Source organism: Mesoplodon densirostris, chromosome 14 (genome assembly GCF_025265405.1).
Source record: "Mesoplodon densirostris isolate mMesDen1 chromosome 14, mMesDen1 primary haplotype, whole genome shotgun sequence".
Lineage (NCBI taxonomy): Eukaryota > Metazoa > Chordata > Mammalia > Artiodactyla > Ziphiidae > Mesoplodon > Mesoplodon densirostris.
This window is the reverse complement of record NC_082674.1, coordinates 13,513,351-13,538,279: the sequence shown is the minus strand read 5'-3', so window position 1 is coordinate 13,538,279 and position 24,929 is coordinate 13,513,351. Positions and strand designations below refer to the sequence as shown.

The 24,929-nt window shown below is 38.9% G+C and overlaps 1 protein-coding gene across 3 annotated transcripts in view; it reads right to left on the bottom strand.

The window, feature by feature from the left end:
- Window positions 1–15,489: 15,489 nt before the first annotated feature.
- Window positions 15,490–24,929, bottom strand: part of GEN1 (GEN1 Holliday junction 5' flap endonuclease) — a 31,660-nt gene continuing 22,220 nt past the window's right edge. For all 3 annotated transcript variants that reach the window (XM_060118013.1, XM_060118011.1, XM_060118012.1), the window contains 4 exons: window positions 23,990–24,120; window positions 22,317–22,378; window positions 20,266–20,406; window positions 15,490–19,714 (listed from right to left, as the gene is read on the bottom strand). In XM_060118013.1, coding sequence (XP_059973996.1) covers window positions 18,393–19,714; window positions 20,266–20,406; window positions 22,317–22,378; window positions 23,990–24,120 — 1,656 coding nt within the window. In that variant the 3' untranslated portion in view covers window positions 15,490–18,392. The remainder of the gene's footprint in view (window positions 19,715–20,265; window positions 20,407–22,316; window positions 22,379–23,989; window positions 24,121–24,929) is intronic.

Below are 24,929 nucleotides of genomic sequence, written 5' to 3'. Positions count from 1 at the left end.
CTACATCTTTCTCTGATCTACAGCAGTGTTTCTCTAAGTGTGATCCAAAGACCACCCGACTTGGAATCTATGGTGGTGGGGTCCAACAGCCTGTTCGTATAACAGACTCTTCAGACAAGTCCTAAGAAGGCTGAATTTGAGAACTGTTGGTCTGGAGGTTTGCAATCCCCAGGGTACTCACCTGGCACCTCTTCCAGTCTGTGCCATCCCAAGGTGTTTCCCTTGTCAATGCTGTCAGCCTTGTTTGTCCTGCCCTCTCTCATTTCCACCCAAGTGCAGCCTTGGGGACTACCTTTGAGCTATGCACAGTGTCACTTACTGTCACTCTTACTGGGCCAATAGAGCAATGGCCTCCTTCATGGGGTTTATCACCAAGCCTGCGTTGCTCTCACAAACTCACTTCCAGATCAGTTAATTCATGCAACTTGCAACACACATTTCCCAAGTACTGTATCTATTATGCACCAGAAACCCCACTACACTCTGGAGACACACAAGGAACCAGACGAGGTCCCCGGACCAGGGTGCTCTCTCTCTAGAACAGAGGTTCGCAGTGTGATAGACGTCAGAGATGGGCTTCAGGGTGTCAAATATAGCACACAATAATAATCATGTATGTTCCCATGTAAAGTTTACTGGTAGGTAAAAGTTTTCAAAAAGTTTTCAAGGTTTGGCGTAACTGAAAAAGGGCTAAAAGCTACTGGATGGATTGATAACAATGTTGAGTGCTTTCTAAAAAGAGACGATGTCATCACTGCAACCTAGCAAAATGATGCCAAATCAGGATCATCAGTAACACGGTCATTAGCAGGTCATCTCTTTCCTCCAGAATGGGTGATACCAAGATGCAGAAAAGTTTCCTTATGTACTGAGGTCAAAAGTGTCCCTGGGGTCTTCCCTGGTGGCGCAGTGGTTGAGAGGCCGCCTGCTGATGCAGGGGACACGGGTTCGTGCCCCAGTCTGGGAAGATCCCACATGCTGCGGAGCGGCTGGCCCCATGAGCCATGGCCGCTGAGCCTGCGCGTCCGGAGCCTGTGCTCCGCAACGGGAGAGGCCACAACAATGAGAGGCCTGCGTACCGCAAAAAAAAAAAAGTGTCCCTGGTCAAAAAAAAAAAAAAAAAGTCCCTGGTCGCACAACTAAATGCCCCCGATGACAGTCTATTTTCCTGATAGTTAACGTGTGGGTGTATCTCATTTCTGAGGAGAATAGAGATTAGCCTGGATGGATGGCCAAGAAAAACGTTTTGGGAGAAATCGGTTGTGAATTGTACCTTAAGAGCAGCTGGGGCTGAGCCAGGGCTTTGCTGGGTAAGATTTGAAGCCGCTGCACCAGCGTCATCTCCTACCCATGTTGTACTGGGACCCACAGCTGCAGTCAGTGCGAGTATTCAGAAAAGAGCTCTCTTAAGAGCAGCCCAATCCACACCAGAACCTACCCTGGTGCTCAGGAATGGAGATCTCTGCTTCTGTAGCCATCCTTCCTGGAGAGGAACTGTCCCAAGAGCCTCTGCCATGGTATCTATCTGGAGAGAGCCGAGAGCATGCCTCAGACCCCACCCCACCCCCAGTCTGACCGGCAGCTCAGCACAATCCAGAGGCCTTTACAGGAACTGCAGCGGGGGAAGGGAAGGAGCATCCCCTCTCAGGATGGGAGACAGGATGGGGAGAGAAGGTGGGGAAGCTGCGGCTTGAGCTTTGAACCTGGTCTCTCAACCTCAACAGGAAGACTCGGTATTAGCAACAACTGTCTTATGGCTCCCAATTTGGCACTTCTAAGGCCTCCTCTTTGAGGGTGGGGGATGGATTTTCCAAGGAGGAAGGGGACTTGCAGAACCTTCTGATTTGTAGCAGACAGTCTCAGAAAGGCTGGGGAGAGGCTGCAAGTAGGAGAGTGGTCCTTGTTTCCAGGGGAGGCCTTATTGGTCAAAAGACCACCCAGGTGGTGGTGGGTGAACACCAGGTAACCTTAGTCTAGACTTGACGTCCCAAGAAATCCACCAAATGATAGCATTCACCTCTTTGTCCTGTTGCTGTTTGCTCTGAATTCAGCACAGCAGCACATTTTACAGGCCAGTCACCCCAGCCAGGATACTGTCCGGGCTCCTCGGCACATCCCACCGCCTGCCATGGAAAGGAAGGCTCTGTACAGTCCTACCATCGCCTGGGTTCAGATCCCAGTTCCAATAGTTACTCGTTGTGGAACCTTGAGTCAGTTATTTCTCTGAGCCAGGGCTCCCCTGTAACATGAGGATAATAATTAATTGTACCTCACTGGGTTGTAGTGGAGATTAAATAAGACAAAGCACCCAGCACGTGGAGGTGTCCATGTGATTTGTCTCTTTTATCTTTCACTTTTAACATAGCAAATACATAGCAGGTATTCTCATAAATCTGACACCAGCTACCTTGCATGAGTTATTCTCGGAACCTCTGTTTCCTAGATGTTTTCTAGGATCCTTGCCAGCTGCAGAAAAAGTAAGGGTCTGAGATTCTGAGCTTGTTTCCAACAGGCTTTCTTTGAGGCAGAAGGCAGCTCTGTTCAGCAAATCCTAGGGGGCTGCAGAGGACGGCTCCAAACCAAGTTGTGCAGCTGTCGGGCTGCAGAGGCCTGCGTGAAAGACGAGTAGAAGAAGGAAAGGAAAAAGCTCAAGAGCCCAAGAAGAGCTGCAAAGGAAGACAGCTGCAAGTTTGTCCCGAGTAAATCAAATTGTGACGTTTATTGGGCTCTTCCCAGAATAACACCAGCAAGAAAACTGGAACGCAGAATACTCTTTTCCAAGAAGGATCTCAGCTAAGTAGCCTACCATAACCAGGCTTTGTGACTGGAGTGGGGCTGACTTCATGAAAAGGTCATAGGTTTGGAGATACACAGACCTGAGTTTTAACTCTGTCGCCGTTACTTCTTATCCGTGATTTGGGGCAGTTATTTAACCTCTCTGAGCCTCGTTTTCCTTTTCCCTTCACAACAACAAAAAAGGTAAATAATAAAACTTGCAGGGAGGTTGTGGGGATTAGAAATTAAGAAAAGTACTCAATATATAGCTGGTATTCAATCAATAGGAGCTTTATTTATAATATGAGTATGAGCGTAGCACCCAGGGCACATATCCTAGAAACCTCTGGGCCTGGAGCCATTATTTCTCAAGTTTGTACCTGGGACAGTGTAGAGAACTGAGGGTGGGGAAGACAGGCAAGGCTGGGGGTGGGTGGCTAGAGGGGAGAAAGGAGATCAAAAGGCCTCTAAATATCTGTCAAACTTTAAAATGCAAATCCCTTGTCTGTGGCCCTGTTGGGACCAAATCTTCCATTATCACCTTTCTGGGAAGAGCCTGAGAGAAAAAAATGTGAAGTATAGTTTTTCCCTTCATGAAGTGCTTTGGTTTGGTTTGGTGTGATTTTGTAGCCAAGCCTGGATTTCATTCAACTCTGACCTGAGTAGACACTTAAGACACTAACTGCATATGGTTTTCTTTGTGGATAAACCATGAGTTCCTCAAGGGAACTGTCTAACCCTTACTATAGCCCCTGCAATTTGCATGGTACTTGGCATAGAGTACCTGCTTGTTGAATGAATAAGTGGATGGATGGATGGATGGATGGATGGCTGTTAATTCTGGGCATAGTAAGTTATCTTCACCAGCTGCTGACCTAGTCCTCAGGGATCTCCCTATCTACACTTCACTGGGAGCCATGGTTGGAGGTGGAGGGGCGTCCCCTCTGAGGGGGAATCTTCATGAGGGACAACTGTAGCACTCTGAGAAACGCTTGGATGGTGTCTGCCAGTGGCCAGGGCTCTGTGCAGCCCCTACCTAGGCACACACAATGCTGCAGAGCAGCTTTTCCCTCCCATTTGTCCCCAAAATGTGGCTTCCTTATGTGAGTCCCTGTTGGTGATTTATTTCTGGAGAAAGTATGGAATTCCAGGTAAATCTTACAGAGGAGAACTTCAGGGGTAAGAGAGCCAATAATTATGTGATGCCGGGTGCCAGGTCCTGGTCCCCCACCACCATCCTAAGTCAGGAACATGGTACCTCACTCCCTTTCTTCCTTTCCTCTTCCCTTGCTGGCCTTGTTTTTCTCATGAAATAGTACTTGTACGCAATGGGTGACTGGGTTTTTTTTTAAGATAAAAGAACCTAACAAATGTGTCCAGCCTAGAATGCCCTAAAACACATGTCATTTACGAGACTCTTCCTGGACCAACTCACCTGACTTCATCTTATCCAAGAACCTGACAGCCTTCCTTCCCCAGCTCTAAACTGCATCTGCCATTCAAGCCTCCTATCAAGTCACTCACCACTAGGGAGCCTCTGAGGATCACCTAGGTCCTTGCTGACCACTCACTTCTGCATTCTGGTGCCTCTCCTATCACCCGGCACTTATCTGTAGAATCTGTTATTTCAAGAACAGTGAGTCAGGGCTTCCCTGGTGGCGCAGCTGTTGAGAGTCCGCCTGCCGATGCAGGGGAAACAGGTTCGTGGCCCGGTCTGGGAGGATCCCACATGCCGCGGAGCGGCTAGGCCCGTGAGCCATGGCTGCTGAGCCTGCGCGTCCGGAGCCTGTGCTCCGCAACGGGAGAGGCCACGACGGTGAGAGGCCCGGGTACCGCAAAAAAAAAAAAAAAAGAAATAAAAAAAAGGACAGAGAGTCTGGTATTGCAACTAGATTATAAACATCTTGAAGAGAAGGACCGAGTATTATTCCTGTGGGCTCTGCACCATGCCTCGCCCGGACTGAATCCATCTCAAGTTCAATCACAAATTGCAGCATTTGCATTTTCAGGTAAATATAAGCAGCACATCACTTATTTCATATGTAACCTTCCAGCTAAAAATGGCAGGTGGAGTGTGTCGATTGGATGAGGACTGTTAGGGGGAAATTATAAGAAGATAAACTCTTGAAATAAAATGATGATATGATAAAAAAAAATTGCAGCATGTTGGTGGTCAAAGCTTGAGCTTTGGCTTCAGGAAGATTTGGGTTCAAAGGTTAACTTCATCCACTCATTCATTCAACAAGGATGTATTAAATGTGCGCTACGTGTTAGACGCTGCTGCAAGCTCGGGGGATATAACAAAGAACAAGACAAAGTTTCTTCTCTTATGTTGTTACTCTAATGACATGAGACAAACAAGATCTAATTATTTGTGAAGAAAATAGTGGGGTTGGAGTGGGGAGGTGAGGCCGCTACTCAGCTGGCGCGGTCACAGAAGTTCTAGCTGAATGGCGTGGAGGCGCTTACCATCCAGAGCTCTGCCAGAAGTCCAGGCAGAGGGAACAGCAGGTTCAGGAGCTGGAATGTAGGTTGAGCTTCATGGGTTTAAGAAGCTGGGATGAAGTGAGAGAGTGGCATGGACATATATACACTACCAAATGTGAACTAGATAGCTAGTGGGAAGCAGCCACATAGCACAGGGAGATCAGCTCAGTACTCTGTGACCACCTAGAGGGGTGGGATAGGGAGGGTGGGAGGGAGATGCAAGAGGGAGGAGATATGGGGATATATGTATATGTATAGCTGATTCACTTTGTTATACAGCAGAAACTAACACACCATTGTAAAGCAGTTATACTCCAATGAAGATGTTAAAATTTAAAAAAAAGAAAGAAAGAAAGAAAGAAAACAAAAGAAAGCCAGTGCCTCTGGAGCCAGGTGAGCTAGGGGAAAGAGGCAGGAGATGAGGCTATAGGGGGCCAAGCAGGGGTCAGCCACAGAGGACTTTACAGGCTCTGTAGAGGACTTTGGAATTTAGACTGAGAGGGATGGGAAGCTTTTGCAGGAGGGCTGTTAGAAAGTGATTTGCATTTTATTTATCTGGCTGATGTGTGCACCACGAAGGAAGGGAGTGAGTGCTTTGAAGCAAAGAGATCAATCAGAAGGCGCTTTTAGGAGTTCCTGCAAGAGATGATGGTACCTGCCCTTTGGAGGCAGCAATACAGCTGGGAGGAGATGTTTGGACTAACAGTGTGACCACAGGCGAGTTGCTTTACTCCCTTAGGTTGCTTTCAAGATTAATGACAAATGTGCTTAACTGATTTGATTCTTATGGGGCCTCTGGCCTACTTTAGGCACTGTGCAAAGATGATTCAAGTCAGAGATGAATGCTAAAAAGGAGACACTCTTAATTAATGCTCTACTGAGAACTTGCAGACAACCTTGTCTTGAGGATATCTGGCCCTAGTGGTTAGAGCTTTGAAGGAAGGGGACAAAAATTCTGGGATATTTGGTGTCCTGCCTGTCCCTCACATGCTATTCTTTCCTCACACACAAAAATCCCCAACCTCCCCAAGTGTTAACTGTGATAATTATTTTTTAATTCTGAAAATTAAAGTAACTTTTGTGATCATGTCTTGAATGTTCACAATACTGCTTTTCTGGGATTCTGAACTACTCTTAGTGGCCAGTTGCCTATAAATAAGATTAGTAGAAGTCCTTGCACCTCTCTGATGGGCAGTTTCTTTAAAAGTGACACAGACTTGGGCTTCCCTGGTGGCGCAGTGGTTGAGAGTCCGCCTGCCGATGCAGGGGGCACGGGTTCATGCCCCAGTCCGGGAAGATCCCACATGCCACGGAGCGGCTGGGCCCGTGAGCCATGGCCGCTGAGCCTGCGCGTCCGGAGCCTGTGCTCCGCAACGGGAGAGGCTACAACAGTGAGAGGCCCGCGTACCGCAAAACAAACAAACAAACAAAAAAAGTGATACAGACTTAGATAAATGTGGAGTATACAGAAGCCTTAATTTTTGCCAAAGAAACTTTGGAGTTAGACTAGCTCTGGATTCAAATCCTGGTCCTGCTGTTTAATAGATTTTGACCTCGGATAAATTCCTTAGCTTCTCTTAGCCTCATATATAAACAGGGGATAAAAGTGCCTGCCTTTCAGAGTTTCTGAGGGGCATATAGGAGGAATTTGAAGAATCAGTAAAGTGGGCGGGCATAATAGTAAACAAGCAATATATGTCATTTCTCTTTTTCCAAGATTCACTAATACTTTGCATCACTGTGTGAACCTCCTCACACTCTTTACTGCCCAGTATGTTTTGCCTCTCTTTTCTTCATATGTAAACTAGAGACAATTGCCTTCTCAAAAAATATTATACAGGTTATAGTGGAACACATTTTAATGACCTCATTTGTGGACCATCAATGGATTTAGCATATCAAAATCAGTAATGCTAAATGTATACATTAATATATGTCTCTCAAAAGCCATCTGTCCTCAGTGTATAAATGAGGGCAAAGAGAGGCAGAAACATCATTCTCACTTACAAGAAGAGAAGCAAGCTGAAGGCTGGGAAGGTTTGCCCAAGGCAGCTAGTCTCCTTCAGAACTAGGACAATTACTCAGACCACTGTCTCCCAGGTTAAAGAGAGTGTCCTTTGGTCTGTTTCACAGGATGTCAACCTGGTTGTACTGAGTCCTTTGACACCTCCCGTAGAACTATCCCAGCTGTGAAGTCGTGGGGCCTTCACAGGGCCTGGATGAGAGACGTCTGCCTTTGGACACAACCCTGTAAAATAAGCCTTCTGGCATCTGGCATCCACAGAATCAGCATTCTCAGTTTAATAAAAATGTAAATGATTTAAGCCATAATAATTACTTTGGAGCAGTTACTGCAACCAGTATTGGTTTAAAACAAAACAAGACAAAAAGGCAAAGGATTTGTAGTCTATCTTCACATGGATGGTGAATAAACCACTCATTCTCATTTGCAGAGTCAAAGGACAGCCCTTTTAGACGTTATTCACAGCTGAAAGGCAGGTATCTATTGAGTGGTAAATGAAGAGATTTAAGTTATGATGATGCAAACACTATAGAATTCATTCATTAGGTCTTTGATCAGAGAATTCTAAACATACGGGCACCTTTTGCCATTTGGGAGGTCAATATCTTCCTCTTCAGGTCTTGGCACAGAATAATGCTGAGGAAGCCAGACACTTAATCCTCACCAAAGAAGTTCTGCTTTAGTGCTTACAAAAAGAATTCTTCCAAATATTTGCAAAATATTCAGTCATTCTGCACACAGAAGGGTCAGCCTGCCTTGCTGATGACCCTCCCCTCCATTGCCAAACAGACAATTTATTGAATTTATCTGGTCTGGGGCTAAATAAGCTATTTATTCTGGCAATCATCTGCCAAGGTTCCACATTTTGGAGTATTTGGGCTGACTCTGCAGCATCTCAGGTTAAAGGCAATGTGGCAAGTCCTTGCAAGAGGCTAATGCGAGCTGTTAGCTGAGCCTGATAAAAGCTTTTCCTGGCTAAGAAGGTGATAAACGTTGCCACGTTAATCTGCAGATGAAAGGAGGCTGACTTCAGTAATATTATTTAAGCAGTTTTACCCTAAGTGCTACCAGCACAACAGGAACAGTCAGCAGGTGATTTAGCCCCCCACCTTCAGAAAGCAAGGCATCTCACCATGGCATCTTAAAATGACTAAATGGGACCAGTGATCAAGGAACCATCCAAATGGATTTGATCTTTCTCCACAGTCAGTGGAAGAACTAAGACCCTGAATTCATTACCAGGCAATCAGCACCCATTCACTGAATGCCTTCTATGCCAGCCCCTCTGCTAAGTGCTACAGATGCAGAAATACAAGATGTTCACAGCCTGGTGCCCGAGACAAAAATGCAAATCAATCAACACAAAACTACTTATAGCTAATATCTTAGATATGTATAGGAACTAGTATAGATCCAGAAGAAGCTATATAAACCCTTCTTAGAGAAGACCATGTTTACACTGAGTCTTGATCAGTAAATAAGAATTAGTGAAGTAAAGAATCAAACTCTGTGCAACATTCTGGGGGCACAAAATATTGCAATATAGTCCTTACAGAGTTGTTGAGAGGATAAAAAATCTTGTAAGGAACCTTACTTTGCACATTCATAGTAGGTACTCAAGAAATGTTAGCTTTCCCCTTGCCCAGTGATGTATTTATTTATTTTTATAAATTTTATTTATTTATTTATTTATGTTTTGGATGTGTTGGGTCTTTGTTGCTCCACGTAGGCCTTCTCTGCTCCACGTGGGCTTTCTCTAGTTGCAGTGAGCAGAGGCTACTCTTCTTGCAGAGCACAGGCTCTAGGCGCATGGGCTTCAGAAATTGTGGCACACGGGCTCAGTAGTTGTGGCTTGCAGGCTCTAGAGTGCAGGCTCAGTAGTTGCGGCACACGGGCTTAGCTGCCCCACCGCATGTGGGATCTTCCCAGACCAGGCATCGATCCTGTGTCCCCTGCATTGGCAGGCAGATTCTTTTTTTTTTTTTTTTTTTTTTTTGCGGTATGCGGGCTTCTCACTGTTGTGGCCTCTCCCGTTGTGGAGCACAGGCTCCGGACGCGCAGGCTCAGCGGCCATGGCTCACGGGCCCAGCCGCTCCGCGGCATGTGGGATCCTCCCCGACCGGGGCACGAACCCGTGTGCCCTGCATTGGCAGGCAGATTCTTAACCACTGCGCCACCAGGGAAGCCCTGGCAGGCCGATTCTTAACCACTGCACCACCAGGGAAGTCCCTTGCCCAGTGATTTAAAATTCCTTGTCCTTGTTTTCCTTCCCTTCTATGCAGGTTGGGTGCACCTTTGGTACTTAATGTGTGTGAATTGATGAACTCACACATAAACTTTTTTTTTCTTTGTGAATAAAAGTGTTAGTTTCTGCTTTATAACAAAGTGAATCAGCTATACATATACATATATCCCCATATCTCCTCCCTCTTGTGTCTCTCTCCCACCTTCCCTATCCCACCCCTCTAGGGGGTCATAAAGCACCGAGTTGATCTCCCTGTGCTATGTGGCTGCTTCCCACTAGCTATCTATTTTACATTTGGTAGTAATATAAGTCCATGCCACTCTCTCACTTTGTCCCAGCTTACCCTTCCCCCTCCCCGTGTCCTGAAGTCCATTCTCTATGTCTGCGTCTTTATTCCTATCCTGCCTCTAGGCTCTTCATAACCATTTATTTTTTAGATTCCATATATATGTGTTAGCATACGGTATTTATTTTTCTCTTTCTGACTTACATCACTCTGTATGACAGACTCTAGGTCCATCCACCTCACTACAGATAACTCAATTTTGTTTCTTTTTATGGTTGAGTAATATTCCATTGTATATATGTGCCACATCTTCTTTATCCATTCATCTATTGATGGACACTTAGGTTGCTTCCATATTTTGGCTATTGTAAATAGAGCTGCAATGAACATTGTGGTACATGACTCTTTTTGAATTATGGTTTTCTCAGGGTATATGCCCAGTGGTGGGATTCTGGGTCGTATGGTAGTTTTATTTCTAGTTTTTTGAGGAATCTCCATATTGTTCTCCATAGTGGCTGTATCAATTTGCATTCCCACCAACAGTGCAAGAGGGTTCCATTTTCTCCACACCCTCTCCAGCATTTATTGTTTCTAGATTTTTTGATGGTGGCCATTCTGACTGGTGTGAGGTGATATCTCATTGTAGTTTTGATTTGCATTTCTCTAATGATTAGTGATGTTGAGCATCCTTTCATGTGTTTGTTGGCAACGTGTATATCTTCTTTGGAGAAATGTCTATTTAGGTCTTCTGCCTATTTTTGGATTGGGTTTTTTGTTTTTTTAATATTGAGCTGCATGAGCTGCTTGTAAAATTTGGAGATTAATCCTTTGTAAGTTGCTTCATTTGAAAATATTTTTCTCCGATTCTGAGGGTTGTCTTTTTGTCTTGTTTATGGTTTCCTTTGCTGTGCAAAAGCTTTTAAGTTTCATTAGGTATAATTTGTTTCTTTTTGTTTTTATTTCCATTTCTCTAGGAGGTGGGTCAAAAAGGACACACATAAACTTTTATATGTGGTTTATACACTCAGAATCCTTTAGCATCCTGGTCAGGTTCTTTGCTATATTTCTTTTTTCTCTTTGCCCTAAGATAGCCTAGCTTGCTTTCTGCTCCAGATTCCTCATTACTTCTCCTCAGTTCCTGGTGATTCCTTTGCCTGCATAGCAATTTGTTCTCTAGAGACTGGAGTTCCAAATAACTCCACAATTAAAAGGGATTTTTTCACCATTCCCTAAATATGCCAACTCTCATTCTTTAATCTGTGTCAAGGTTACTTCAAGTTATTCACTCATTCATTGAAATATCTTCTGCTGGTAATGCTGCTCCAATTCTGCCAATCATACTGCTGCCTATACTTCAAAGCCCAAATGCTTCTAGTTTGCTAAAAGAATCTTCCCTCCTCTGAAAGATTCCTGTAATATTGATTGCCTACTGCATTCATTTAACAATTCTGTGCTAGCCAATATAGTTTTTTTCTTGGATGCAAATATGCCACACTGCCCTACCTTGCTCTAGCTTGTCAATTCCTTGAAAGTAAAAATTGGGCTTTACTCCACTTTGTCTTTCCTGGCAGCCCTTGTCATTTGATGTGTATAATACTTATTCATTTGACTCTGAATAAATGTTTCTGGGTTGAATGAATGTACACTACCAAAATGACTTCACTTGCAACTAGGAACCAGTTACAGCAAGGCTTGGAACTACATCCCGGGTTAGGCCTGTCGAGCACCTCAGAGCCTCTGTCATCTCTATTACCATACTCATCCCCAGTGATGTCAGAAATTGGTAAAATGGGCAGATCTATAGAGTAGGAGAGAAGCTTTGGCCAAAGATCTATATCAGAGTCATAAGCACATAAGCAGTTGAAGTCATGAGTATAGAAAACATCTAGAGAGAATAGAGCCAGAGAGAGAACTGAAGGAACACAAGTATTTAATGAGCATGGATATTTAAGCCTATGAGGAGTTTAAAACGATAGCCAAGAATGTGGGAGATAAACCAAGAGGCAGTGTTGACATGGAAAACAAGAGAACATAAATTTTCAAGAAAGAGGGAGGCTCAGTAGTCCCAAATTCTGCAGAAAGTTAAATTTAAGACTGTAAATTGTTTACTACCTTTAGTAACATGAAGGTCAGTTGGTGATCTTGACAGGAAAATACAAGCAATGAACAAAAATACAGTACTTGATTTCAAGACTTACTGTAAAGCTACAGTAATCAAAACAGTGTGGTATTGGAGTGATGAAAGGCATACAGATCGATGGAAAGAATAGGTCAGCAATAGACCCACTCTTACATGGTCCATTGATTTTCAACAAAGGAGCCAAGGTAATTCAATGAGGGAAATGATGTCTTTTCAACAAATCATGGTGGCACAACTGGATATCTGTATGGGAAAAAAATTTTCCTCAATCCTTACCTCACATTGTACACAAGAATTAACTTGAAATGAACCACAGACCCAAATATAAAAGGTAAACACCATTCAACTTGTAGGAGAAAACAAAAAAATATCTGGGACACTAGGTTAGATAAAGATATCTTAAATAGGCCACTGGAAACAAAAATTAATAAAGTAGACATTAAAATTTTAAATATTTTGCTCTTTGAAAGACACAGTTAAAATGACAGACACGGGGGCTTCCCTGGTGGTGCAGTGGTTGAGAATCTACCTGCCAATGCAGGGGACATGGGTTCGAGCCCTGGTCTGGGAAGATCCCACATGCCGCGGAGCAGCTAGCCCCGTGAGCCACAATTACTGAGCCTGCGCATCTGGAGCCTGTGCTCCGCAACAAGAGAGGCCACGATAATGAGAGGCCCACGCACCGTGATGAGGAGTGGCCCCCACTTGCCGCAACTAGAGAAAGCCCTCGCACAGAAACGAAGACCCAACACAGCCATAAATAAATAAATAAATAAAATTAAAAAAAAATAAAAGCAAAAGAAATCTGAATGAAGTATGGTCTTAAGAAAAAAAAAGAATTAAAAAAAATAAAAAAATAAAAATAAATAAAACACATCCCCTGCCTCTGGGAGGGCAGGGGTTTACAGGGTAAACGAAGTCACCAACAATTTCTTAAAAAAAAAAAAAAAAAAAAAAGACAGACGCAGGGATACAATTTTTGCAAAACACATCTGGTATCTAGAAAAAAATAAGGAACACTTATAATTGAATAACAAGAAGACAAACTACCCAATTTAAAAATTGGCAAAAAGAATTGAATTTCACAAAAGAAGATATATGAATGACCAATATGCATATGTTAATTAATCCACCAGTTATCAGGAAAAGACAAATATAGCCACAATGAGATGCCACTATACACTAATTAGAATGACTGAAGTGAAAATGATTGACAATATTATGTTTTGGTGATAATGTAGCATAATTGAAACCCTTATGGTGGGAACACAATGCTTCTTTGGAAGAGTTTGGTAGTATCTTAAAAAATTAAACATATGCTGATCATATGAACCTGCAATCTCACTCTTAGATATTTATCCAAAAGAAATGAAAATGTGTGTCCCCCTAAAGACCTAATATCTGAATATTCATGGCTACACTATCCATAATAGCCAAAATGTGAAAACAACCTTATTTTTCCATCAACTGATGAAAGAATAAAAAATTATGGTATATTAATATTATGTCATACAATTCTACAATGAAATGGAACAAGATATTAATATAGACAACATAGATAAGTCTTAAAAACATGCTAAGTAGAAAGTCAAATACAGAGACTATATACTATATGGTCCCATGTATATAAATTCTAGAAAAGGCAAACCATAGTGAGAAAAGAGTACCAGTTGTTGTCTGGGATCAAGGCTTGGGAGAGAGGCTTAATTGCAAAGGAACGTAAGGAAACTTAGGGGTGATGGAACTTTTCCATATCTTGATTGTGGCGGAAGTTACACAACTGTATACAATTACCAAAATTCATCAACCTTTACACTTAAAATGAGTGGATTTTGCTGTATGTAAATTAAACTTCAAAAAAGAAAAAAAGTCAGTGAAAAAGGAATTGAGTCTTTAGGTTTATTTCTGAGAACATAAATTGACTGGGTGTGGGATCAGGTGAGCAGTTCAAAACAAAATTAATTACTCCAAAGTAAAATTTCATACTCATCCCCTTCAATGTAGAGTATTGGGTCTTTGTACAACTCTAACCTCAGAACTTAGAGCTGTACACACACCTACGAAGTAATTAATGTCCAATTTATGTCAAAAGCATGATTCCTTGAAAAATTAAGAACTTACATTACATGGGCATTTAAAATTGAGATTACTAAAAATATGTGGTACTAGTTCAAAACTGGTCAAACTCTAAAATGTGATTTTACCATGGAAATAACACTCTTGGTAGCCATACTGTCAGCTTTTTCTAATGTCAGGTCTTCAAAGTACATTTGTTATTTTCATATGTAAATTCATGTCATTTACAATTATGCTAAACTATTTAAGGGCAAATGGGAAAATTTTAAAAGAGGAAGCTTACAGCAAAGTCAAATATGAGTTTTAAAAGCATTCACATGATTTAGTTCACATATCTGAATTTCAATAGTTTAGTTAGCTCTAGAGATTTAAAAATGTTTCAATTGTACATTTATCAACAGTTAAAATCAAACATGACATTCACATCTACTATATAGCTCTAGGCATCTGAGCAAAGATATACACATAGGGATATTGATGTCATTAAAGAGTGAGACATCATATTTACTGATATGGGAAATTTCTAAGATACATTAATATGTTGGTACAGAACACCTCTGGAAGGATCTACAAGAAATTAGAAACTGTGTTTGCCTCTAGATGCAAGAATTGGAGTCTGAGCATTAAAGATGGAAAGGAGATTGACTTTTTCACTCTCTGTATTTTTGTACTGTTTCACCTTTTTAATTAACCACACAGAAGTATTACCTTAAAAAGTAAATACAGTTGACCCTTGAACAACACAGGTTTGAACTGCGCAGATCCACTCTTAGGCGAAATTTTTTTCAATAAATAAATACTACAGTACTACATGATCTGTGGATGGTTGAGTCTGGGATGTGTAACTGCAAATACGGAGGACCGACTGTAAAGCTCTGTAAGGATTTTTGACTGTGCAGCGTGGGGGTAAGTGTTGGTGCCCCTAATCCTCCACATTGCTCAAAGGTATACACTTATATCAATACAAATAATCACTAGGTTTTAAAAAATGTATCAGTTCAATTAGAATAGGTGGGTTTCTTGAGAGCAGTGGACTGACTGCCTTTATTTAGTACTCTCCTTGCCCAGTAAGATTTTATATATATTAAGTTCTCTGCAGACAAGACACTTTTCTAAAACAATGTTACACTTGATTCAAAGTATTTTATATATTTTTAGAATTTTCAAAAAAACCCCAAGATCATAACTTCAGAAAAGCACAAAACTTCATATGTATTCCAAATTTGATCCTAATTTTACAACATGGCATAATGAAATAAATACTAGATAAATAAACACAATTCCATCTCCAGTCTTGGGAAAATAAATCTCTTCACTTTTCTGGACTTATTTTCAAATCTAGACAGTAATGATGGCAGTGCATATATGACAGTGAGGTTAGACTATATGCATTTTAGATATTAAAGAGTTTGGACAGGTAAAACTCTCCACAATTTCTTTTTGTTTTTAAAGCCGCTTTATTGTGATATAATTCACATACCACAGAATTTATCAACTTAAATTGCAGAATTCAATGGTTTTAGTATATTCAAACTTTCACAATCATCACAATCAATTCTAGAACATCTTCATCATCACCCACTCCCCCCAAAACCCATCTTACAAGCAGTTATTTCCCTTCTCCTTCCTCAACCTCCCCTCCCTGCCAGCCTTTGGCAACCATGAGTCTACTTTGTGTTTCTATATATTATAGATTTGCCTGTTTGGAACACTTCATAAAACTGAATCATATAATATATGGTCTTTTGTGACTGGTCTCTTTCACTTAGCATGCTTTCAAACTTCACATTGTAATATGTAACAGCACTTCATTTCTTTTTATTGCCAATATTTCGTTGTATTGAAATGCCACATTTTGTATATCCATTCATCAGTTGATGGGCATTTGAATTGTTTCCACTTTTAGACGATTGTGAATAATGCCACTATGGACATTTATTTACAAGTTTGTGTGGGTGTGTCTTCATTTCTCTTGGGTATACACCTGGGAGTGGATTTGCTGGATCATATGCTAACTATGTTTAACGATGTGAGAAACCAACAGTCTTTTTCCATAGTGGTTGACCCATTTTACATTCCTACCAACAGGTTATGAGGGTTCACATCCTCACCAAACACTTTGTCTTTTTGATTCTAGCCATTTTATTTGTTGTGAAGTGGCATTTCTTTGTGGTTTTGATTTGTACTTTTCTGATGACTAATTATGTTGAGAATGTTTTAATCCACTTGTTGGCCATTTGTATATCTTCTTTGAAGAAATATCTATTCAGATATTTTACCCACTTTTGTCTTTTTATTATTGAGTTGTAAGTGTTCTTTACATGAGTCCCTCTAGATATAAGCCCCTTTATTACATTTATGATTTACAAATAGTTTCTCCCATTTTGTGGGCTGTCTCTTCATTTTCTTGATGATGTCCCCTGAAGCACAAATGTTTCTGGTTTTGATGAAGTTCAATTTATTTTTTCTTCTTGCCTGAGTTTTTGGTGTCATATCTAAGAAACTCTTGCCTAAGTCAAAGTCACAGAGATTTATGTCAATGTTTTCTTCTGAGTTTTATAGTTTTAGATCTGACATTTAGGTCTTTGACCCATTTTTGTGTGTTTCTTTATATTGTATGAGGTGGAGATCAAACTTCATTCTTTTGCATGTGGATATCCAGTTGTACCAGTAGAATTTGCTCAAGGACTACTGTTTCCCGATTGAATTGTCCTGGAACTCTGGTTGAAAATCAACTGAACATAAACGTGAGGACATATTTCTGGACCTTCAGTTCTAATCCCACTGATCTGTATGTCTACCTTTATGCCATTCAACACATTCTTCATTACTGTAGCTTTGTGGTAAGTTTTGAAATCAGAATCAGAAAGGGCAAGTCCTGTCCTGCCATTTCTTTTGTTTTTTAAGGATCATTTTGCCTATTCTGTATCCCTTAATTTTCCGTATATATTTTAGAATCAGCTTATTGGTTTCTGCAAAGAAATTAGCCAGAATTGATGGGGATTGCATTGAATGTGCAAATTAGTTTGGGGAGTATTGTCATCTTAATATTAAGTCTTCTGATCCACGAACATGGGATGTCTTTTCATTTATTTAGGTTTTCTTTCATTTCTTTCAATGATATGTTATAGTTTTCAGAGTAAAAATTTTGTACTTCTATTGTTAAATTTATTCCAAAGTATTTTATTCTTTTTGTTGTTGTTGTAAAAAAAATTCCTTAATTTCATTTAGTATTATTCATTAGAAGGGTATAGAAATACAACTGATGTTTATATATTTATCCTGTATCCTGCAACCTTGCTGAACTCATTTATCAGTTCTAATAGCTTTTAGTGAATTCCTCAGAATTTCATAAACACAAGATCTTGTCATCTGCAAGTAGTAACGGTTTTACTTTTATCTTTCCAATCTGGTTCCCTCTAGACTTTTTGAATGCTAAATAAATAAATGAATAGCTTAATATTTGGAGGTACTGTAGTTGATATTGTATAGATGCATTGTTAAAACAAAAGGGGAAGAAAAAAGTGCTATCAAAGAAAAATTTTAACAGAAAAAGCAATGAATTGAGAGGCAAGAAATCTGGTTCCCATACCACTATTAATTACATGTATGATCCTGAGCAAGTTCCTAATCTTGCTTCTGGTTATACATTCTATTTTCCAAATCTTTTTCTGATTATACATTCTATTTTCCAAATCTTTTTCCACTTGGCATACCTGTGGACTTCTGGGGATACATAAGAAGTAGATTTCCTCAGTTTATTCAGCTACCACAACCATGATTTTCACTATATATATTGATCATCATCCTCCTTTTCCATTTTTTTTGTCCCTCACAAAAGAGAATAAGATTATTGAAACTGGAAGAGCAGCTGAAAGTATCTTCACATTGAAAGCAAATATAACTCTCAGAAAGGCACAACAGAAGATGTTGTGAGAATGCAGGCAATTATAAAGAGTTATCCCTTGGGAACAAGCTGGAATATCAAAAAATGCTTTAGGGGCTTGTGGAAGAAATGAGTAAAAATAAGCAAATGAATGGAGCATTTACTCTGTCTAGTAGTATACAAATATTTTAAGGATATAACTTAAGAATAATCGATAAAGATTTTTTTAATGAAAAAAGTATGTTATAAAAATATACATTATCTGAAGTTTTCACTGCAGAGGATCGTCTTTTAAAACCAAAGTTTTAGGTAACATTTTTTATTACAGTTTTGATTAAAATGTCAAGTATCTCACAACATATAGAATCACATTAAATTTTTCTACTATACATTAACTAGATACCTTCCTTCTGCTTCTGCTAATGCCAACAGTACTAGAATACTAAGTTATACTTGAATATTTTAAATTTAATTTCAGGTGTTTTGGAACCTTAGTTTTAATCTCTGACTTAAAGGAAGAGGACTATCCAAACAGGTACCAGAGACGTCTTTTTCCTTACGACACTGTAGAAAACTCAGAGACCCTTTTGCTGCATCTTGGAAACAGGTTTCTTCATTTCCAGCTGTTTTATAAGGCTGGACACACTGTTCAGTTTCTTTAATATGTGCTTTAGGGTTTCTCAATTTGTTGGCATCATTTTTTTTGAACTGGGCTGGGCTATGTTTCTGAGAGCTCTGCTTCATTTTTTGAGTTGTGGACTTAGCTTTCCCAGACTCTGGGATAATTTCTTCACCAGAGGAATGTTTGTCAAGGGAAACACTCTTCTTCATATCAGTTTTCCGAGTGGTTTGCACATCAACTTTCCTACTATAATCTAAAGCAGTATTTGGTGGTCCAATTCTAACATTGGAGATCTTTACTATTGGGTTATTGACAGAATAAGGTATAGAAGTATTTGCTTTATAGTTTTCTTGAAACAGCTGGTTTCCTTTTAGGACTTTACAGTTTCTAGATTCATTTTGCAAATGAATTCCTAGAAGATCTTTTGAAAGATGTGATAGACATTCAGAACTACTATTAGCAATACAGTGTTCTTGTACAGTAAGTAGGGACAATGTTTTCAGATCATTATCTGGTTGTACATTATTCTGAGGATATGATGATTTTATATGTATTCGTTCCTTTAAAGGTAAATCCTGAAGATGTAAATCAGTAATGCCAGAAAGTAGGTGCTCTTCAGGATCAGTCTTTTGAAGATCCCAATCGAACAGTTTATTAATGTTTGTAGTGCACCATTCTGATTCACATGACAATTGCTCTGTAATATTTTTAAAGCTATCAGGGATAGCTGTTTCAAGTTCTGATTTTACACCATGAGCAAAAGTGTTCCCTGGGATAGCTGAAGAATTACTAAAAGAAGTACCTTCCCAGTCAATGGTGCTCAAGTGCAGATCAGCAATTGCAGATATATTATGGGATGAGGTACTGGGTTGATTAGATTCTGCAATCAGAGACTTACTGATAGCTTTAATTTGCTGCACAGCCAAAGGTCTTGGAGAAGATATTAACTGTTCTTGTGTATTCAAACAGGGAGCATCTTCAGGTAAAAGCAAGGTATTCAATGACACAGAAGTAGATTCCTGGGGTAATGTAGAATCAGGGGAAATTTCCAAATTTAACTTGGAATTCTGCTTAGAAAAGATTTCACATGTGGGTTTTAAAGTCATGTGTGATTGAAAAGTCATCATATCATCTGATTCTGGCAAATTGTTTCCTTTAGACTTAGTTTTCATGCCTGAAAGAAAAAAATATATATAATACAATTAAAATCTATTTTACTCTCCTAATATGGGTAAACAAATTAAAGAGCTCAGATCAAAAATCTTCTGTATGATCAATTTTTGCCTTTTTTGTCTCAGAGCATTCCTGAAAACTGTTATACATAATTATAAAATAATTATTAATAAAATATTATAAAATATTTTATTTTGGAAACAATGTTATAATTGAGTGGCATGTTATAAAATAATGTTGTAAGTTCCTCACTGAGTTCTGGGAAATAAAGAAAATGTATTTATAATCCAAAATATGTTATATATACTAGTTGCTCAATAAGTGGTTAGTAATTACTAACAGTTAAGTTAGCAGACTCAGAGCAGAATGGTCTATTCTTGGCTTTTAGATTTTAAAACAAACTGTGTCGAGGCAAAGAAGAAAAAGTACAATCCTTACTCTTGATTTTACAGAACTTTCAGCAAAATTTGGACAAGATAGATTGAAATAAGACGGGTCGCTCTTTTGTAATATTTATGTGCAGACTAAATAGTCATCAAATGTGACACTTACTTTTCTGTTTCTTGCCTTTAATTTGTGACTTTTGTTTTTGGTAAACAGCAACAATCTCAGGATAAGCTGCTTCAAACAATGATTCTTCTTCTATTGTTTGTAAAACCAATTCTCCAGGTTTATCTTCTATAGCGTAATGTTCTAAAGGATTAAAAATACAATAAAACGGCTTTAATTACAGATTTGAAATATTACATTTTTCCAGGTAACTTCAGTTTACCAAGTCAACTAGGTCATTCACAAACGGATAATTCATGCAAATCTTGCTTTACAACAGCTCTATTCTAATAATCTGTTGATACTAGTACAGAAGTGATTTTATTCCACTTGGGAAGAGCTGAAAAGAGGTTCCTTTTAAATTAGAACTTTAAATTTCTCTTGCTTCATAGATGGTAGGAGCAGCTTAGAGAATAGGAAACTTTATTTAGATAAGGCTAGTTTGTTTTAATTTCATATAATAAGTGTAAAATTTCAGATAAAGAATGGAAACAATTTCCTAAAACTTCCTAAAACACTGGCTTTCTTTAGTGGTAGCTTCTGAAAAGGACAGAATTGAAATGGTCATCAAAACTATCACTATTTTCCAGATTGTTGTTTCAGAGGTTATCAACCTCTTGAGGACACACCCGGGCTTACTGGACTCACCAGCACCTGATAAATGAAAATGAGAATGCTTATATGTAAACTTACAATAAGATATGTAAATAGTAGACTAGATTCTTGTATTTATCTTATATGAGGGCAAAACTCCATAAGAAGCCAAACTGTAATGAAACTATTAGTTGATGAGTTTAAAGCAGAAACAATGGAAACAAGTGAACTTAGAATATTTCTTAGTTAAAGCAGTGTGGGGTACATTTTTTCCCTTAAGGGATGACTCCTACAAGGATAAGTGAAAGTGGGCACCCAATCCTCAGTTCTTAACAAAGGAGATGCACTGCCAAACTGGGTTAATGCCATTGTCTTTCCTGAAAATCTACTACAGTTGGTGGAACTGTTCCTAAACAGTTTTCAAAATTCTTTAGCTATTTTCCTATTATTGCTTAGAACGACTTATCTAATTCTTTATCATTTAATTCTTCAAAGTTACCTAAAACTTTCGTTTCATTTCATTTCATTTCAAATCTGTTCTCTCACTCATTCACATGTAATTATACAATCTAATTTCAAAGCCAAATAGAAATGAATTTGGTATTATTTTCCACTTTAAATGATCTGCGCTTTCCTTGCCTTCAGTGTTGGGGCTAATTCAGAGTTCACTGTATTTCTGCCTGTAGAAGAGAAGAGTAATTTGACCATTATAAATTCCCACGAAGGGCTTCCCTGGTGGCCCAGTGGTTAAGAATCCGCCTGCCAATGCAGGGGACACGGGTTCAATCCCTGGTCTGGGAAGATTCCACATGCCGCGGAGCAACTAAGCCCGTGTGCCATGACTACTGAGGCTGCACTCTAGAGCCCGCGAGCCTCAACTACTGAAGCCCACACGCCTAGAGCCAGTGCTCCGCAACAAGAGAAGCCACCGCAATGAGAAGCCCGTGAACCACAACGAAGAGTAGCCCCTGCTCAACGCAACTAGAGAAAGCCTGCGCGCAGCAACAAAGACCCAACTCAGCGAAAAATAAAAAAATTAAAAATTCCCATGAAAACTAAACAGAGTAAAGAAAGGAGAGGAAGAGCACCCCAGGTGCTTTTCAGAAACCCTGATTTCTTTAGACCCAGCTATACAATGAAATCCAATGACTAGACCATTTGTAGCAGTATTTTCTTGAGAAATATAAATCAAAACTATTTCCATATTGTTTTCGTAAACATTAATTACAAAAGAAATATCAATTTAAGACATTGAAATAAAATTACTTAAGTTTTAAATATTTACTATTAGTCAACGGCTGTTTACATAGCACAGGTAAACTATGAAATTAATCCTTGGTGTATATGATATATTTTTGTCTTTACTTTTTATATACATACATATGTTTTACCTATGTATATGATATTTGCTAAACATACATGACCAGATGTTATAAATTTTGCTTAAAGTGTATACATACCAGGCTTTTCCCATTCTATTTCAAAGCAATGAACCCCATTTCTGATTCGGTTTTTAACAATTCTGAAAAAAAAAAAAAAAACTCAAATAATGAGGTTTAATTGCATGAGTTATTTGGAAACTTTTAATTTGTAGATTGAGTAATTCAATTCCCATTAATTTTTATTCTGTTTTAATAATATTCTAAAAATGTTTTAAGAATTATTGTATGGTGATTCCTTTGATTTGTTTATTTAAAAGGTAGAGTTTATAATTGTTAGATCTTACCAGTAGATTTTTCCTCTCATTATTATTCAGTGTTCCTCTTTTCCATAATAATGATTTTTGTTTTAAAGTCCTTTTTGCTTCTGTTAATTTTGCTACATCACTTTGGTAAATATTTGCCTGGTTAAATCTTTTAAATCTCTTTATTTTCAAACTTAACATAGTCTTATTCTGCACATGCCCTATAAAGCAGAATATTGTTGAATTTTGTTTACTCATCTGATATAATGTCTTTTAATACTGAGTTTAATCCACTTACATTTATTATGATTACTGATATAGTTGGATTCATTCATACATCTTATTTTGTGTTTTTGATTACTAAGATTTTCTATGCTATTTCCACCTTTCACCTTCCTGTATTCTTTCGGTTTGATAGTTTTACTTTCTTATTTTATGTATTGTTTTTAAATATAGAGATTGTATTTCTAATGTTTTAGTGGTTACCCTTAACTGTTTACATGCATACTTTGGGAGTTTTAGTTTATTATCATCATCATATACTAACCATCAAGCGTTATTAAGATATTTATATACAAATTTTTTCCATTCCATTTATTAAATTAGCTAAACATGTTTTATCAGTTTCTATGCTGGCCACTGTTTGTTGTTACCCACATCTTCTCCCTGAGTTCATTTTTCTTTTGCTGAAGACATCCTTTAACAGTGCTTTTGATGAGGGTCTGTGAGTGGAAAACTCTTAGTCTTCATATGTCTGAAAATGCCTTGACAACCAGTGAATAATTTTAATGATGTCTGGGTTGCCAATTATTTTTAGTCAAAGCTTAGAAATATTACTCCATCATCTTCTGGAATCTACTATTGTCATGAAAGATGTATGCTAGCAGACTGTCACTCCTTTGTAGCTTATCTTTTTTCTTTAATACTTTCCCCAAAACTTTGGGGCCCAGCTGCTCAGCGGCATGTGGGATCTTCCCGGACGGGGGCACGAAGCCGCGTCCCTTGCATCAGCAGGCGGACTCTCAACCACTGCGCCACCAGGGAAGCCCTCCCCAAAACTTTTTGTTTTGAAGATTTTCAAACCTTAAGAAAAGTTTCAAGAAGAGTACAATGAATAATCATATACCCTTCACTGAGAGCCACCAATTCTCAGTTATATTTACTTGATGAAATAATTATCTAGTTAATCTATATCTTTTTATATTTATTTCTTTTAATAGTCTATTATTACTATATGTTTGAGGCAGAGAAGTGTGTCAAAGCATGAACTTACTATGTTATCTTGACTGTAAGTCCTGAATAAGCTTTTAATATTCCAGGTAGACCTTTTCTCCATTTTTATAAAACACAGAGATATATATCCCACTACTGAAGATATTAAGAAGAATATTTTAGATAAGATATTCCAATGAAAACACAGGGACTTATTCATACAATGCTTTATATTACCGAAGTGGCTGTAGTTGGTTAGGGTTCCTTCTACCGAGCTTTCTTTCTATCATGTCATAGTGGGTCAACAGTACCAACAATTTCTCACATGCATAGTGACTGGGCCACTCCATTTTTTCAAGAGTAAATCTCTGTAAATATAATAAAAATAAAACAAGATTTTGTTATCTCTTGGAGACAAACAGCACTCTGAGGGTGATATTATCTTTTCCTTAAGAGATAACATTAGTTAAAGTTGTATCAACAAGAATATTCCCAGAAAGAACAGTGAGCCTCCTAAGGAGGCAATATGGCACAATGATGTAAGCGTGAGGGTTCTGGGTTTGAAGGCCAGAATATTTCCTAGATTTGGCTAAATTATTTAACCTCTTTTAGCCTCAGGTTTTCCCTCTGTAAAATATAATCTGGCACACACATTATAAAGTTAGGGAAGATTACATGTTATGTGGTAAATATAACAGCAAATTTTAAATGTTCAATGAATGTTGGTTGCCATTATTACTACTGTTGTTGAGCTAAGCAACAAGTAGTTACAATTTATTGAGCTACTCTGTTTCTCTAGTTACTATACTAGGGGTTAATATAAATAATCTCATTTAATCTGCATAGTGACTTCACAAGATAAGTAATATTATTTCTATTTTGAGGAAAACACATATCCAGGGTCACATGGTAAGCAACGGACTGTCCAAATTTAAATTTAGGTCACTGGTTACAAATCCCAATGCATTTGTAAACTATACTGTCTTCCATAACAATATACTGTCTTCCATAACAATATACAACAACAATATATATCTTTACATTCTCTGGTTATTAGCATCTCTCCCCCAGCATGTCCCTGAATACAATACATCTGTACATGGTCTTTAAGGTGTCTTGTAAAGAACAGCATAATTGTGATTTGTCTTATGGGCTGCAAAGTATAGTTACTGTGTGG